This window comes from Ictalurus furcatus, chromosome 9 (genome assembly GCF_023375685.1).
Source record: "Ictalurus furcatus strain D&B chromosome 9, Billie_1.0, whole genome shotgun sequence".
NCBI classification, from domain to species: Eukaryota; Metazoa; Chordata; class Actinopteri; order Siluriformes; family Ictaluridae; genus Ictalurus; species Ictalurus furcatus.
In genome coordinates, this window is record NC_071263.1 from 22,868,023 (window position 1) to 22,886,221 (window position 18,199).

Here is an 18,199-nt window from a genome sequence, read left to right on the forward strand (position 1 = left end):
TACCTGTTCTGGTGAGCAGATTTTGTCTGGCTTTGATGAAGGCCAATATATCTGCGTCAGTCTGTTGGTCTCCAGTCAGTGGGATAGATGTTGAGGCAAGGCCAGCAGAGGACAAGGATCTGAAAAGCATACACATGAACAAATATAAAATATTTTTTTTTTACATGACTGCATATTATAAGTAAACTCCTGGAAATTGTTTGCTTTTTTGGACCTATTTGAACAAGCAAACATTTGATCATATTTGAAACATTTTAATAAAGTTGATATACTTGAACAGAACCACAAGGAAAATAGCTTTTTCAATCATTTATTCAACAGAACTATCAATAGATGTGATATTCTTCTGTGGAAAAGTAAGTACACCCTTGGCCTCAGAAGTTAGAATTGCCCTCTTTATCAAAAATAACTTATTGTAGGTATTTTGCATAATTGTCCACCAGTCTCTGACATCGGCTTGCTGGAATTTGACCACTGTTTCATGCGATATTCTTTCAGTTGCAAGATGTTTGAGGGTTTTCTTGCATGTACTGCCTGTTTCCAATCCCCCCACAACATTTCAATGGGGTTCAAATCCGGGCTTTGACTAGGCCATTTCATAACCCTCCGTTCCTTCTTTTTGAGCCATTCCTTGGTGGATTTGCTCGTGTGTTTAGGATCATTATCCTGTTGAAAGGTCTTTTGGTTCAACTTCAACTTTCAGACAGATGGCTTCACATTATCTTCAAGTACTCTTTGATATGATGCAAAATTCATAATTGAATCAATGAATGTGAGCTGTTCAGTCCCTGACACAGTGAAGCAACCCCAAACCATAATATTTCTACCACCGTGCTTTACAGTTGGTATGAGGTGATTCTCCTGAAAAGCTGTCTTTGATCAGCGCCAAACATGTCTGCTGTTACTGTGGCCAAACAACTCTATCTTTCATTCTTCTGTCAAGAGCACATTATTCTAAAAGGTCTTGTCTTTGCCTATATGTTCACTGGCAAACTGTAGTCTTGCTTTAATGTTCTTTTTAGACAACAAAGGCTTTTTCCTGGCACTCCTCCCATGCAGGTCAAATTTGTGCAATCTCTTTCTGATTGTAGAAGCATGCACTTTGACACCAACAGTTGCACGACTTACTAGCATATCCTGTCATGAAATTTTGGGATTCCTGGAGACTTCTTTTTGCATCAGACGGTCTGCTCTTGGGCTGAATTTGATGGGACGGCCAGTCCTGGACAAATTGGCAGTCATTTGAAATCTGTCCCACTTGTAGATGATTTTCCTGACAGTGGAATTATGTATTTCAAATAATTTAGAAATCTTTTTAAATCCCTTGCCAGACCCATAGGCATCCACACCGTTTTTTTTCCCCCTGAAGGCCTAACAGAACTCTTTAGATCTTGGCATGATGACACCACACACCTCAATAGCTAAGGGAACACCAGACACTAGATATGAGAGGGGTATAAATAAGACAGGTTCCACCTGCACTCCCTAAGCAGGTTCTGATCACTGGCACCCAATCTTGAACACCTGATTCTACTTTTATGGATTTGAAGTTGTGATAAATGTAGGGGTATATGCACTTTTTCCATGTGACTGATCTGTTTTTGTTTTTTGTTTAATTTAAATTGTGAAAATTACTACAAAATGTCAGTTTCATGTGTCATTGGATAGTGCATCAACTTTATTAATAGGCACTGTTTCAAAGAGGATTAAATGTTTGCTTGTCCAAGTATGTAAAAAATAAAATAAATAAATAAATAAATTCCATGGTCTGTACATATTTTTTCACATGATTATATGCCTTACTGTAAATAATAACAAACATGGTCTACAGAGATGCACAACCACTTGATTTCGCCAATCCCTTCACTTCCTTAGAAAATCTGTAGGTTGTGCATGTATGGAAGAAATACTATTATGTACAGTGCCCTCTGAGAATATTGGAACAGCAAGGCCAATTTGTTTGTTTGTGCTTTACACCAAAGACATTTGGGTTTGAGATCAAAAGATGGATATGAGACGAGTTTAGGATTTCCGCTTTTATTTCCTGGTATTTACATCTAGCTGTGTTAAACAACATAAAATAGAACCTTTTGTATCAGATCACCTAATTATTAGATGAGGAAAAGTATAGGAACAGATAAGTCTTAAATTAAAGTAAATAACTCTTAATATTGGGTTGTATATCCCTTGTTTGCAATAACTGCATCAAGCCTGCAACTCACTGACATCACCAAATTGTTGGTTTCTTCTTTTGTGTTGCTTTTCCAGGCTTTTACTGCAGCCTCTTTCAGTTGTTTCTTTGTTTTTGGTTCTCCCTTCAGTCTCCTCTTCAGGAGAATTCACTGAAATGCTGCTCAATTGGTGGTTTGATGGTAATCAGTGTTCTTTCTTTTTCAGGACATTCCAAATTGTTGTATTGGCTATGCCCAATGTTTGTGCGATGCCTCTGATTGATTTTCCCTCTTTTCGAGGCTTCTAAACGGCTTACTTTTCTCCCATGTTGGCTCTTCCTTTTTAACAACAAATTTAGTCTTCACAGGTAAAACTGAAGGCTTTACCCAAGAGTAGATGTTTATAGCTATTTATTGTTTTACCAATCTAACTGGGCACCAAAGAAACACCTGTCAGTCACATGTGCTAATATTTTAGCTCGCCTACAAATTGGGTGGTCTGATACAAAATATGCTATATTCTATGTCGTTTAAAACACCTATATATTAAATGGAAGGAAATAAAAGCTGAAATTCTAAAAACTCTCCTCATATTCATCTTTTGATCTCAAACCCAAATGTCTTCAGTCTACAGCACAAACAATGAACTGGTCTTGCCATTCTAATAGTTTCAGAGAGGACTGTATTTTGGCTCGCTCTGTCACCTTTGGGTGAACTCATTCAGAATATTTTTTTTCCTTGAACAGGAATTGCACTGAAAATGCCTTAAAAGTTGCTGCTGGTTTTTTTGGGGGGTTTTTTTTGGTTTTTTTAAACATTCCTAAAACTGGCATAGAGATTAGAGTTGCATTACTAATTTTATCTATTCACAACCTTCTAAGTGTTCTAAGAGGCTTCTAACAGTTACCACAGAGAGCATTCAGAGGGCATTACTGGTGATTTTGTTTGATCAGGTATTACTTTTCCCCCTAGAATTAAAGCCATTTGTATGGCTTGGACATATTCATTGTTACCAAAGCAATATTCCACATTCTTCACTGCGATCTTGGCAGCAAAATAATCTCTTGCTGCTCAGGAAAAGACTAACAGTAGTAAAAAAATTTGTGTGTCCTTTTGTCATGGAATGGTATTTGGAAAAGTTCTAAAATGCCCATACCTGGCTTGTGTGCTATCTCATGTTTGTTTACCTGAGTTCTCTTGTTGGTGGAGTAGGCTGGTGTCTTTGTGCTCTTTCTTGGTTATCGAACTGGTGATCATGCAGTGAACTGGAATTTTGAAACAAGTGTACAATAAGCCTTATCAGAATGTTTTTCCATACCAGAATTTATACAGCCTGTTTTAAATGCAAATAGCAAACTCATCAAAACATTAACAGTTTAATACAGATCAAAGGAGAACATAATCTCTGTTTCTATATGAGCTTACTGATGCAAAGTGGTAGGTAGATCAGGTCTATAAATATTTGGACATTGACAATGTTGCTATTTTAGCTGTCTTACCACCGTATATTAGAGTCTAAATTAAATACTGAAAGCACAGACTTTCAACTTTAAGTTGAAGGTATTTACATCCAAAATCAGTTCAACGGTGTATGTGGTCCCACCCTTTCACATGATTAAAAGTAATTGGACAACTGGCTGCTCAGCTGTTCCACAGCCAGATGCATGTTCTTCCCTCACTATTTCACTTACATGTAAGCAAACAAAAGTTCTAGTGTTGAGTTCAAATGTTGAATTCACATGTGGGGATCTGTTGCTTTTAACTCTCAATATGAAGTCCAATGAGCTGTCAATGCCAATGACGCAAGCCATCTTTAGGCTGCAAAATCAAAACAAACCCATCAAAGATTGCAATAACATTAGGTGTGGAGGAATTGTCTATTTGGTACATTCTCTTTTGGTGAGCTCAGGAACACCAAAAGGCCCAGAAGATTGCGGAAAACAACTGTGCTAGATGACGGAAGAAGGAACTGCTCATGATGTGAAGCACACCACCTCATCTTATGGCATGGGCATGTCTGTCTGCCAGTGGAATTATTCTCTTGTATTTATTGATAATGTGACTGCTGACAAAAGCAGCTGGATGAATTCTGAAGTGTGTAGGGTTATATCTGCTCAGATTCAGCCAAATGCTTCAGAACTCACTGGATGGTGTTTCACACTGCAGATGGACAATGATCTGAAGCATACTTTGAAAGCCTCTTCAAAAAGAAAAGAAGTGGAATGAGCTTCACTTGCTGAAGGCAAAACTGAAGCCAAAATGCCCCAAGAACAAGATCGAATAGGAACTGATGACAGCTGTAGTAAAGGCCAGGCAGCGCATCACCAGGGAGGAAACTCAGTGTCTCGTGATGTCTATGGGTTCCAGACTTTGGGCAGTCGTTGACTGCAAAGGATTTGCAACCAAGTATTAAAAGTGACAATTTAATTCATGATTATGTAATTAGTTTTGGTCCCTTAGCTAAAAAGTAAGGTATAATGGAGAACCCTAGGCCTAGGGGAAGGGGGCACATATAAAAATGCTGCAACTAAAGCAGGACAATCATATTAATAATTTGATGGCTGAATAATTATGGAACCGACACTGAGCATGAGGAAATAAAGGAAAAATAACAACATAACGTGACAATCTTTAAATACAAAGTTTATTTTAAACAAAGAAAAGAAGTATTCAATATTCAATATACTGCACTATTTCTATGTCACCATTTAAATGTCACTAATTAAAGGCAATTTTGTGATATTGACATTGATGTGTTAAATCCTTTGTACACAAAAGGTCAGATTTTCCTTGAGTCAATCCATTCCACTGAAGCACGTATTCAGACGACACTTCCATGGATTTGATCTAACATGGATCATCAGGCTTTACACAACTTATAGAGTGTCCATGCCAGCTCGAGTGCAGGCTGTCATTAAAGCAAAAGGGGGGTGTACCAACAAAATTCATGTACTTGTTTCTAAGATTCTACTAGTTTCACACTAGTAATTGCTGATAAGTGGTTTCAGGCTTTTAAATAGAATCAAATATTCCAAGCAGATGAATTTGTCAATACTTGATAAAAACACTCTTTTTTTTTCCATTCATTCTTCCCATACTGATAACCATAATTGCATCTATGTCTCACCTGGATGAAGGAGTGCAGTGAGAGTTGTCCTGGTTCCGCCCTGCTCTTGTGCTCTCTGAGGATTGATTCTGCTGCAAAATCACACACAGTTACCATAAATGCATTTGCCTAAATTGTTCAAGCTAAACATATGAGTACCTGCAGCACCTGATGACAGATAGGAACATGAGAATCAGAAAGAACATTAAAACCAGCCTAGCTTCAGAAATGAGTCATTTTCAGCCGGTCTGCTATTGCTTCAACGCAGTCCTTGGAAACATGTCAGCATTTTGGAAAAATAAAACAATAATGTGTTTTAGTATTAAAGTTGTAGTTTCCTGTTCCTAAGAAGAAAGCATTCTCTAAATTATACACTACACCAACGCTAATGTTTCCAGTGAATATTAAAAGCTTGTTTGTTCACTACAGCCAGAGCTAAATACAGCTTACTCAACCTCAATGTTAATGAGAAAACACAAACCAGAACATCCTAAGTTAGTGTGAAAGACAAGTCATTTCCTCTGGAAAGATTCAAGGACCAAGCACTGCTGCACAGCTGCTCATGTGTCCGGATGGACCATTCATATTTCCTATTGACAAGATCAAAACAGCGTCGCCAGCTCAGTCTGCTGGTCAGATGTTTTGCTGCATAACATTAAAAATGTGGATCTGAGAAATGTCTGTGCAGAATCAACCATATGGAGACTTTAGCATTCATGGGTTTGAGTGACCGATGCAATGTTCCTTTATTAAACGCAACTGAACAGAGTACCTGTAGCCTTGCTGCCTCCTGAGTCCACCAGTCCTCGAAGTCCTTCTGCAGTTTGACCTTTGACCTCTGAAGCAGGTGCTGTAGATGTTCAATCTCTGTCTTCAAGCCTTTTAAACGTTCAAAAGTGCTCTTATATCTATCATTAAAAAAGAATGTTAATGGTATATACACTGATTCCACATAGACCCATTTCAGAAAATTGTTGTGTTAACAGAGAAGGGCTTTCGAAGTTTGCTTGGATCATGTGTAAAAAGGATTTGAAGAATAAATGTATACCTTTTCTTCTCCTCTTCAATCTGGTTCCGGAGTCTCTCCTCTACAGGATCCGATTCTGGATTTGGCTGATTCCCCATTACACCTGAAACAATTTTATTCCTTTTCAATAACACTAATAGTAGTGCAAAAGTCCCAACACTGATAATATGAAAATTATAGCAGACAAAGAGTAAAAACAGAACTAGCATTTATCGGTGGACGAGACGGCTAAGCTTTTTTTTTGTTTGTCTGTTTTTTGCAGATGTGTGCCAAGCAACACTAAGAAAACAGTGAGGCAAAAGTCTGGTATGAGTGCTGCTTAATAACAAGCAGCGCCTTCATTTATTACTGGCCAAAGAGACCATAGTCCCGCCCACGTGGTTTCTATTGGCTCACAAGACAGAAGTTTGTGAATCCACAGGTCAAATACCGCTTTTCCACCGCAGGAACTTTCCTCAGGAACTAGGGACTTTTGGCGGTACTCTGTGTTTCCACCGCAAGGACCAGGGTCTAAATTAAATTCCGGGTAAAATATTTAGGCCTCACAAAGTCTCTACTCGGGAAGTGGTCAAAAAAAAACAGGAACTTTGTGGGGAGGGACTAGGGTGTTGAACATGCTGATTGGTTGAGTACATAGAGCATTTTTCTTTTCAACCACCATATTTAAACGTCTGTTGCGATGCGCACAGTAACTGTTGTTTATTGAGATTCAAATCAACACAATAGAGTTTCTTAAAAAATACGACCGATGGACCGACTACGAGGTTCAGGCCTTAATAAGTATTTATGCTGAGGATGAAATACAGCGGGAACTGGAAACGCCGACCCGCAATGAATAAGTATACTTACAAATATCAAGTGGGTTAAGCGAGCTGGGTGTTGTTCACACAGGAAAACAGTGCAGAGAGAAACTCGTGCACGCGCGTTCGTCTCGATCATCTCAGCAATAGCTGATAAAATCCATTTGCTTACTTTAAGTCTAGTGTTACAAGCATTCTGAATTCGCTTTACTACCACTGCTCGTCTCTTTTCCAGCATTTTCTCAATGACCTCTTTAGCAAAGCAATACATCACAATCAACAGCAGCACAGCTTGAATCTCCTCCATCCTTGTTTTTGTTGCCGTGTCTTTAACAGATTTCAGAAAATAGACTGTCCATTTTTAAAACACAAACCTTTATCCAAAGATTTAAAAAAATAAAATTCATTCCATGACCGGGAATCAAACCCAGGCCATGGTGGTGCGAGCACCAAAACCTAACCACTAGACCACCAGTGTACTTGCAGCAAACTCTTTTGTTACTGTTCAAAGGTTTGTGTTCCAATCAGAGCTTGCTACATGTTTTTATGGGCTGAGCAAACAGTTTACATTATTACATCATTAAAATCAGCTTACTTTGTTCAATAATCAGTTTGATTGTAGGATAGTTTGAGGCTTCATATCCTCGCCAAGGGTTTTATCGCATGCAGTCACCGGACTAATTTGCCTAATCTTCATGGTACTTTAGACCGCGATGGAAACGCAGACAACAACGGTCTGGAGGAACCAAATGTTCCCTTGAAAAAAAGTTCCTGGGACTAATTGTTCCGGGTAATTTCAGTGGAAAGGCGGCTAAAGTTTATCTCTATAAAGTCTGTGCAAAGAGAAACTAACAACTACCAGAATTAAATGCACGTCTTTCACATCACATGTCATTTCCCATTCAGTAAATCAGTCAAATTTGGTCTGACTGCTGCTTATTCAAATCACCATTTGTAAATGCAACAGCTAAACCATAAACTTCTAGTAGTGCTTTAACAGGAGTACGTTCTCAGCATCACCTCATGGTTTGTTTTGTGCAAAGAATGACATAATGTCTTCACAAATATCCTACAGTTGTGCTTGAAAATTTGAGCATTTTCTATATTTCTGCATAAATATGACCTAGAACCCAATTAAACAAATAATTATGCAAAAAATATTGTACTTGTTCATTTATTTATTGAGGAAAATGATCCAATATTACATATCTGTGTGGCAAAAGTATGTGAATCTTTATGATTAGGAGTTTAATTTGAAGGTGAAATTAGAGTCAGGTGTTTTCCATCCATGGGACAACAATGGTGTATGACAAGGTGTAAGTGAGCACCCTGAATTATTTAAAGAACAGGGATCTATCAAAGTCTGATTTTCACAACACGTTTGTGGAAGTGTATCATGGCATAAACAATGAAGATTTCAGAGGAGCTCAGGAAAATGCTCATCAGGCTGGAAAAGGTTACAAAACCATCTGTAAAAAGTTTGGACTCCACCAATCCACAGTCAGACAGATTGTGTACAACTGGAGGAAATTCAAGACCGTTTATACCCTCCCCATGGTCATATTAATTCAGAAATATAGAAAAGGGTTCACAAACTTTCAAGCACCACTGCATGTCCTATTGGACCTGAATCATGTTTTTGTTTTGTGCAACCAACTCTCCTTTCATAGATCTGTTCTCCACTTCCTGCTCTACTCAGCAGGACATTTCCCTCTATGTGTGTTTTTTCAGAGCGCTCTGAGCCAAGACACGAAATCAGCTCATACGTTGCCACTAACAAACTCCACATTTAGCGCTGAACGGCTGAGGCCACACACACTACTCTAGAATTCAGGACATTCGAGGTACAACAGGACCAAAACATTGTAGCCTTTCATAAACACTGCACTTATGTCGCTGTGGACAGGGCACTCATCTCAGAGTCGCACGCCCATTTCACCATGATTTTCAGAAGCTCGTGAATATAGAACGGCTATATTCAGGGCTTCTGGGTGTGTTTCGAGTACATGCTGCCGCATAATAAAAAGCATGCTTGTCTGAAGTTCCTCTTTGATGCAGTTAAAAGACAGCCCACTGACAGTGTAGGCTAGATCTGTAAACTTGTAGAAACATGTTTAGCATGTTTATCAAAACGAGGATGACATTACAGTAAAGGCCAGGCCACCCACCCAATGTTTAAAAAAAAAACAGAGGAAACCCCTACTGGCTTTTAATTCAGAATTCAATCCCTTTCATGACTGAAGTGTTGAGATAACGTACAGCCATTAGAGAGAACAAGTGTAGTTTAATCACCTACCCTGTGCTGCCATCTGCATCCTTCTACTCTCCAACTGCTTCTTCAGCTCATCTGACAGATAGCAGACAGACAAAGAAAGAATAACAGACACAACATTAACAACATTATTTAACCAGCGCAGAGTAGCTTTATGCTGTAGCACATTACAATGTAGAGGCAGACAACTGGAGCGTGGCGAGGATTTGCTATAAAACAGTGACAGTTTACTAGTATAGCTGGAAGACACTAAAAGGCTTTGTGTGTTTCACATAAACACAGACGCAACACTGGGCCCCAGACAGATCTGTTATGCCTGCCACACAGCAAAGACCTAACAGTTTATAGTAGCCATAGAAAAACATACATATCTGGTGCATGATTGTGTGAAAGCATTTACAATGGAAAAATGCAGACATAACTTAGGATGCTCGTAGTGTTGAAAAGCCAGATTAAACACTGACATCACTAATAAAACACGTGGTTGAGAGTTGGGGGGAGGGGGGGGGGGGCGGTCGGGTCGCTGAGATCTATAGAAATGCTTTCAGTTTCCTATATGACCAGAAAGGTATTTAAATTGCACAGGTAATGTGATGATCATTCATTTTTGTATGCTTTTTGGTAAATATTTTGAGCTTTGGATTATCTTTACAGTATACTATTACTGTATGTATGCTATAATATATTTAGGACAGACCACATCATTTTGACATTATTTATTTATCTTTTTTCCACCTGCCAACCAAACATATTGCAAGTTAGAAGCAGTGAGCAAATATAAATTGATACTGAATTGAAAATATTCTATTGCCAATATTACAAAGCTGCGATATATCTACAAATAACAACTTTGGCTATTTTTGGCACGTTCACTAGTACGTGATGTGACGTCCCACTGACAGTCAAACTGCACAAGCAACTCCTCTTCTCTTTATTTTCTGCCTCCAAAGCTACAGTAAAAGCAAACAATTCTCATCACCAGAGTTAAACCATCCATCCATCCATTTTCTGTACTGCTTATCCTACACAGGGTCGTGGGGAGAATATCCCAGAGAACTCGGAGCACAAGACAGGGCTCAATCATACACACACACACACATTCACACACTACGGACAATTTGGAAATGCCAATCAACCTACAGCGCATGTCTATGGACTGCGAGAGGAAACCGGAGTACCTGGAGAGAACCCCCCGAAGCATGGTGAGAACATGCAAACTCCACACACACAGGGTGGAGGCGTGAATCAAACCACCAACCCCTGGAGGTATGAGGCAAATGTGCTAACCACTACGCCACCAGAGCTAAAGGAGTATCTATTTAATCATTATTACTGATAATAATACACCTCATCAGTATAACAAAGTAGGGTAGGTAATTACTACTTATACTAGCTATAACTTATAAGAGTGTTATTATGGTTTCATTGTGCATGCTGTGTGAGGTGCTTTTTCAGATTAGCACAGAAGGTGCTCCAGCCAGTGATCGTTAGAATTTTGAATTTTTCTATTCAGCTCATGTGCAATAGCCTTAAGTCTGGAAAGAGAAATAATGGAGGCGTAGGAGTGCCTGGGCTTCAAACAGTAGCAAATAGATTTGCTGGCAGTTTGAAACTGCCTAAGGGAAAGAGTCTGCCATTAATGGAAAGATGGTGGAAAATAAAAAAAGAATGATGGACAAGTCCCAGCTGACTTGTGGGGCAAATGTCTGACACAGCTAGTCGCCTTGCTGTCTGCAGACCTCTTCTACTTATCCCACAGGATGTACAAGGATAAAATATGACAGGACATGTCGGATTCTGATATCAGGTAGTACTTCTGCTGACCCGTTTCTGTCCATGGTAAAGTAATATCCATGGCAAGGTCTGCTGGATAAGGCTCTACAGAAACACATGCCGTGTTGAGAACATCCGAGTAGAAAGATGCCAAATGAAAACGTGCTATTTCTCTCTTAAACGTGATGCTATTAGACATTCTTAGGAATTAAAACGTGAGCCAACTTCACATTCAGTCTTTGTTACTGAACCGTATATCACTCCTTCATCTGGTCCAGTTTAGATGGTGTTGATGAGGAATCCACATGGCCATGAGTCCGCTAAGTAGACGGTGCTGACAAGCTGATTACATTACACATAAGAATACACTCATGGCCATTCAAATGTAAGATTTTTTTTGTATTCATAACTCACCTCAGGACCCCTGACATACTTAGCCAGATGCCCTTGTTAACACAAAACAATGGAGGCTCTCAAGGGGCAATAGAGCAATTCCAGCTGCTTGATCTGTGGCCTGGTCATAACTAACCCATAAAGCTACGGGATTAAGAAACACTTAGCAGTAGTGCTGAGTGGTCTGAACCTTGCCTGACCTGCTTATGCAGACAGAATGAGAAAGCTGCAGATCTGGAGAAGAACCAGAATTCGACAGCTACAAGTGTGGCCTACTGTATAGACAGAGATCATTAATTGCAGTCATAGAAAGCCGGAGTCCAGAACAGTTTGGTTATTTCCTTTAAAGTCACATGATTCATCCCATGGGCTTAATTACTAAGGGTGGGTTGCACCAATAAGGATTAAATTAAGCACAGTTTAGAGCTAATCTAAGATTTGTTGATCTGGGCTTTATTTTAAATCGAGTTGTGTTGCACCACTTAATTTTAAACACAGATTAACAAATCGGAGATTCGAATTCTAACCTGCGATTAAAACCTCCATCTACGATTCATTTTCTCCATCATGATGGATTCGCCATTGACAACATTGTGGCAGTGCATGTGGATTTCCTAAACGTGGAAATATAGGAATTCTCCAGTGTAACTAAACAGCAACAATGTAACTCTTTCACTTCCACTGGAGTGACTACAAAGGGATCGTGAACTTTAAACTTTAAATGAAAAAAAAAAGCGCAACTGCCGTTATTAACCGTTCATTCGCATAACTGATATAGGTTGAGAAAATTAAAAAATTCAAATAATTTTTTTTTTTAAATCTGAGTTTTAAGTGATGGAGCAACAAGATTATAGTTAATCCAGGTTTATTGTGAAATTCAATCCACAATTAATGTGTTGGTTTAAATGTAAACCTGCTTATTTTAAACACGGTTGAAAGTTTGGTGCAACAGAATTATTAGATAAACCTTGATTTAATCTAGATTTAAGCTTAATCCTTATTGGTGCAACCCACCCTAAGTGTGTTAGAGCACTAAACTCATCCAAAGTGCACCAATTTTAAGTCTTTTAAACATTATGCTTTTAAGATCATCTTAATTCATTTCTTTCAGCCTGCTTTTCTTTGTATAGGTCAGAAAAGGCTTCACTATCCCCAGCCACAGATTTCAGCTCCTCTTGGTGGGTTCCCAGATGTTTCCAAGCCAACTGTGAGATATATGATCTCCAGCGAGACATAGGTCTGCCCTAATAAGGCGCTATTAGAGGTGCTAATAGAGGTTCATTGGGGCAGGAATCATGCTAGCCCATGCTAGCTCTATGAATATTTTTAGCAGAGATATTAAGGCCATTGAGGTACTGTAAAGCTTTATAGCAAATAATCAGTATTAAATCTAATAAATTTCCACAAACAAAAGCAAAGTATAAGTGCATACAGTGTGTGTATGTCTGTACATCAGAAATGCATGTGCACCATGGTGACTTTGTTTCCCATGTAAATGCTAAGAAAGACAAGAAAACTCCAGAATATCTCCTTTTTTCAGTTCTTTAAGGTCCTTTTTCTAATTTTTAGTTGGATTGTAGATTTTGCTGAAAACTGGTAAACCGTGATTATAGAGCTTGAGGAAATGTTCTCTTCGGGAAACATGTACCCAAACACTGGATAAAAGGTACATCTAAAACAGCTGAAATCGAGCTCTAAGACTGTACTGTATGCTGGATGACTTTATGCTATTGACTCTCAACTGCTTATTAGGAGATTGCTCTAAAAATTCAATACATATAGTAGCCTTTAGCTAAAAAATCAAGTGTGATTCCATCTCGATTAAACTTCATTTGAATCTATGTTGTTATTAATTTCGTCCCGCCCCACTAAAATCTATGGTCACAAGCCGCTGCTGCTTAGATTATTTCCAAACCCGTGTATGTGACACAATATGTTTCAGAATCTGTAAATGTCTGGTTTTCACTAAAGGACTTTGACAGTTATTCTGAGATTCCTGTGGGCTCGAGCTTATATTCAATCAGCAGCATAACTTCATGGTTTGAGCAAAAGCAGCTTTTGAGTCCACCATACTTGTATTCCTTAGCTGAAAAAAAGGCTCAATAAGCACACTCCTTATTGGTAAGAAACTTTTTTTTTCTTTCAACCATATTACTATTGTTTTTTTCAGATTTACCAAGGATCACATAAGGATGATTATGCATTCTGTATTGTTTAAATCTCTGCTCTGCTTTAAAATTTCAAATACTGTTAATAATGAATGAAATCCATCTTTTTTGTGGATGGAGAACACTTTTAAGTAGATAATTTGACACTGTAAATAGAGCTTGGTAAATTATATACTCTAAAAGTCTGAATAATATCCTCCACCCAGTGGTCCAGCTTTTTATGTCTGTGCCATATTGACCACAAATTTCAATGATCAAGTAAGTGTTATGATATAGGCTCCATTTAGCATCGAAATGGTGTATGAACTGGTAATAAGAAACGCGAATCACTCGTTTACTTTCAATAGATATTTAAGACTTTTGCTGTTGCTGCACTTTCTTACCAGACAAGACTCCCATGTGCCCTTACTCTGCCAGGAGTAGAACTATTTTCATTTCAGTGAACACAATAAAAACTATACTTAAATCCTTCATGGATGATGCTTTCCACTATGTTTTTAGTCAATGGATATTCCATGAAAACGACTTCATGCTTAGCCAGACCATGTGATATGTCTCTCTAAGGCCAAGAACAGAGGGTAAAGGGAATCTTGGCAAGTATTATCCTTTGACATATTTTCTATAAGCTACATTTGGTTCCCTGATGCACTATATGGTGGCACATCAAAATCTGAAGTGTGCATGATTCATTCTAATAATCGTACACGTGAACAGAGAGGCGCCACCTTACCCACAAATATGCTTTTCTCTTTGGATTCTTTGCGCCACAGTCACACGATTTTTATGAAATCGCAACAGAAACCACTGGTGACTAAACCAAGTGGGACAGAGACCAATATCATCCACTTCATGTTTTCTTTGCCTGACAGACTGAGTGAATGCCTCTCATTGAGATCGCAAAATAATACAGTGCTCCTCACAAAGCAGTCTGAAGGACTCACATGCAAGTGTGAGTTGGCGTGATAGAATATTATATTTAACATTCTATTCTTACATATTGTTGACAACTTTTCTGCCATACACAAATTCCAATACAAAACCACAATCATAACCCATGTGTGCATTTGGATGTCAGTTCAAAGTTTGGGACTTTGAACTGACATCCACCAGCAGTAAACATGTGAGGCTGTGATGACTGGGCAAGAACACACTGACTCTACAAAGTACATCCACATCCCACAGAGGTGTTTACAGCCGTCCCTCATGCTTAAATAACATGACTGAGAATCAGCACAGCTATGAGCAATTGTAGCAAACAAAGGAAACTGCTGAGTTCAGGGAACAAATACATGCAGATATAATGCCCCAAACATGCTGATGATATTTATGCTCATCTGGATCCTGCTTTGTGAGCCATGGTTCCAGGAGCGTGGGCCACAGCTACAGACAGGACAGATGGGCTCTTGGGGCGGGGTGGGGGGGTGGGCAAAGAGGATAGCAGATGCTGTATGTGGAGCAGGCGCAAGAGGACTCCCTAAATCCCCACACATCTGGAAAGCCTATTGGGGACCTCGATTGCATTTTCCTTCGCGTTCAGCCGAGGACATACCTCACAGGTTGAACTTGTAACTCCGTCATGTAGAATCTACACAGTGTGCACATTAGCAGTTTATTGAACAGATATCATATGGACATATGGACACTCAATGTGGGCAGGTATGTGCTGGCATGGAGCTTATCAAAATGGGATAAAGTTAAACATATTAAGAATTGAAAATAATTTTTAAAAATAGGAGCAAGAACCTAATATAGATGCGGGCAGCAATTGGTGGGCCCAGGCACCAAGTGGTCAGCAATGTCTTTTTCATGAGCCAGTTTTGGCATGTGGATGTTATTACGACACGTCACTGGACATACATGAGAAGTATGTGTGACACTGCATGATATACAGTGGAATTATGCCTCACTTCTTGTTTGAGCATCATCACATGTTAATTTATCACCTCACCATGGCAACATCATTTTACATTTCCATTAGCATCTTGGCTATCCTGACATTATGCAAATTTGGTTTGATCCTGATGAACTCTGTAGAAGTACTCAAGTTAAAATCCAAAATGGCTGACTTTCTGTTGGGTAGAAATGATGGATCTTAAGAAGACCCATATGCCTACCAAATTTAACCTGGAACCTGAACCTTAAAATGGTTTGAACCTTAAAACTCAAAATATTGTCTTATATTGAAAAACGCTTACCCACTTACCAGCTAATCACAATCCACATTACAGCAGCCATGCCTACTGACTAACAGACCAAAATCCAATGCTCTTATTCATATAGGCAGTGAAGCTGGATGCTGGACATGCATTTGGCAAGACATCCTGTACTCATTGTGGTCACTGTCTTAGACTGAATGTTAAGTACTATGTTTCAGAGTCTACAACTACTGTATTTGCCCCTGTAGTTACTAATTCCCCAAATCTATGAAAATGCATTCATAATGGGGTTCAGCTGTACTAGACACATACACGCCTGATTACTGCAAACCCTGTTCAATCAAATCAACACTTAAATAGAACTTTTTCAACAGCATGAAGTTGGTTACTCAGTAACACACTATGCCAAAGTTGAAAGAAAGTCCAGAAATGATGAGGAAGAAGGTGATTGAAATGCATCAATCTGGGAAGTGTTACAAAGCTTTTTCAAAGGTTCTGGGACTCAAAAGTACCACAGTGAGAACTGTTATCTTCGAATGGAAAAACTTGACACAGTAGTGAACTTTCACAGAAGTGGCCGACCTTCCCAAATTCCTCCAAGAGCACAGCAACGACTCATCCAGGAAGTCATATAAGAGCCAAGGACAACATCAAAGGACCTACAGGCCTCTCTTGCATCAATAAAGCTCACTGTTCATGAATTCACTATCAGAAAGACACTGGGCAAAAATGCCATCCATGGAAGAGAGGCAAGATGAAAACCACTGCTAACCCAGAAGAACATTAAGGTTCGTCTGAATTTTACCAAAACACATCTTGATGATCCTCAAACCTTTTGGGAGAATGTTTGAAAGTGGAACTGTTTGGAAGACAGGGGTCCCTTTACATCTGGCATAAACCAAAAACACAGAATTCCACAAAAAGAACATCAATCCTACGGTCGAGCATGGTGGTGGAAGTGTGATGGTGTGGGGATGCTTTACTGCTTCAGGGCCTGGGCAACTTGAAACAATTGAGAGAAACATGAATTCTGCTCTTTACCAGAAAATCCTAAAGGGGAATATCTGGTCTTCAGTCCGTAAATTGAAACTCAAGCACAACTGGATTATGCAGCAAGACAATGATCCAAAGCGTAAGAGTACATCCTAACCCTAGAAGTAAGTGAAAGTCTGATCTCCAGTTATCGGAAGTGTTTGGTTGCAGTTATTGCTGCTAAAGGTGGCACAACCAGATTTTATGTTTAAGAGGGCAATTAGTTTTTCACATTGTTGATAAGTGTTGGATAGCTTTTTTTGCTTCAATAAAAAAAAAAAATTGTATTGTGTGTTTACTCAGGTTGCCTTTATGTTGTATATTTCCTGTTGAAGATGTAAAACTATTTAGTATGAAATATACACAAAAACAGAACAAATCAGAATACTTTTTCATCCATCCATCCATCTTCAATACCGCTTAATCCTTTTCAGGGTCACGGGGAAACCTGGAGCCTATCCCAGGGAGCATCGGGCACAAGGCAGGGTACACCCTGGACAGGGTAGAATACTTTTTCACAGCACTGTAAATTCCAAAAACATATGACAAAATCAAAATAAAAACACTTTCAAAGGAACTTGATATACCTTTTCTGAGTTTGAATACTGGGCAAAGGAAGTCCAAAAGCTGCTCAGAAGTTGGAAGCGATTATGAGGGCATATATTGGGAACATTACTGGAGAATATTTGTTTTATTTACAATGACAAATGCTTTTTAAACAATATTTCATCTTTAAAAACTAATATCCTCCTTCCATCCTCTGTATATAGGTTGTTCAAATCAGTAGTCCTCCTGTACAAATCATTCATTCATTCATTTCCTTCCCCTTTTCCTGGTGAAGATCGCTGTGGCAACAGGTTGTGAAAGCCAGTCCATACTTCTCTATCTTCTGCCACAGATTCCAGCTCCTCCTGGGGGATCCCCAGATGTTCCTAAACCAACTATAAGATATAAATTCTCCAAACGGTCCTGTCTCTTCCTCAGGGTCTCCGTCCAGTGAGGTGCCCGATACAGATCTTCCCAGGAGCCAACCAGGCTATATCCTTGTAACTGCCTCAACCAGCTCCTCTCAATTTGGTGGAGCAGCGGCTCTACTCTGAGGATGTCCCAGACTGTCGAGCTCCTCACCCTATCACTGAGCATAAGCACTGTAATTCTGTGGAGGAATCTCATTTGCTCCATCTGTACTCATGATCTTTTTCTTTTGGTCATTACCATAGTTTGTGACCATAAGTGAGGAAAGGGATGTAAATTGACTGGTAAACAGAGAGCTTCGTCCACAAACTGAGCTCCTGATGCAC

General features: G+C 39.2%; 1 protein-coding gene across 5 annotated transcripts in view; it reads right to left on the reverse strand.

The window, feature by feature from the left end:
- Positions 1-18,199, reverse strand: part of kif6 (kinesin family member 6) — a 105,485-nt gene that overhangs the window by 20,546 nt on the left and 66,740 nt on the right. For 2 of the 5 annotated variants that reach the window (XM_053632413.1, XM_053632411.1), the window contains exons 16-21: positions 9,401-9,451; positions 6,326-6,407; positions 6,050-6,185; positions 5,299-5,369; positions 3,359-3,436; positions 4-119 (exon numbers count right to left, since the gene is read on the reverse strand). In XM_053632413.1, the coding sequence (XP_053488388.1) occupies positions 4-119; positions 3,359-3,436; positions 5,299-5,369; positions 6,050-6,185; positions 6,326-6,407; positions 9,401-9,451 (534 nt within the window). Of the gene's footprint in view, positions 1-3; positions 120-3,358; positions 3,437-5,298; positions 5,548-5,758; positions 6,186-6,325; positions 6,408-9,400; positions 9,452-18,199 lie in introns of those variants that run through there. The other 3 variants (XM_053632412.1, XR_008386736.1, XR_008386735.1) reach the window with 3 other exon arrangements.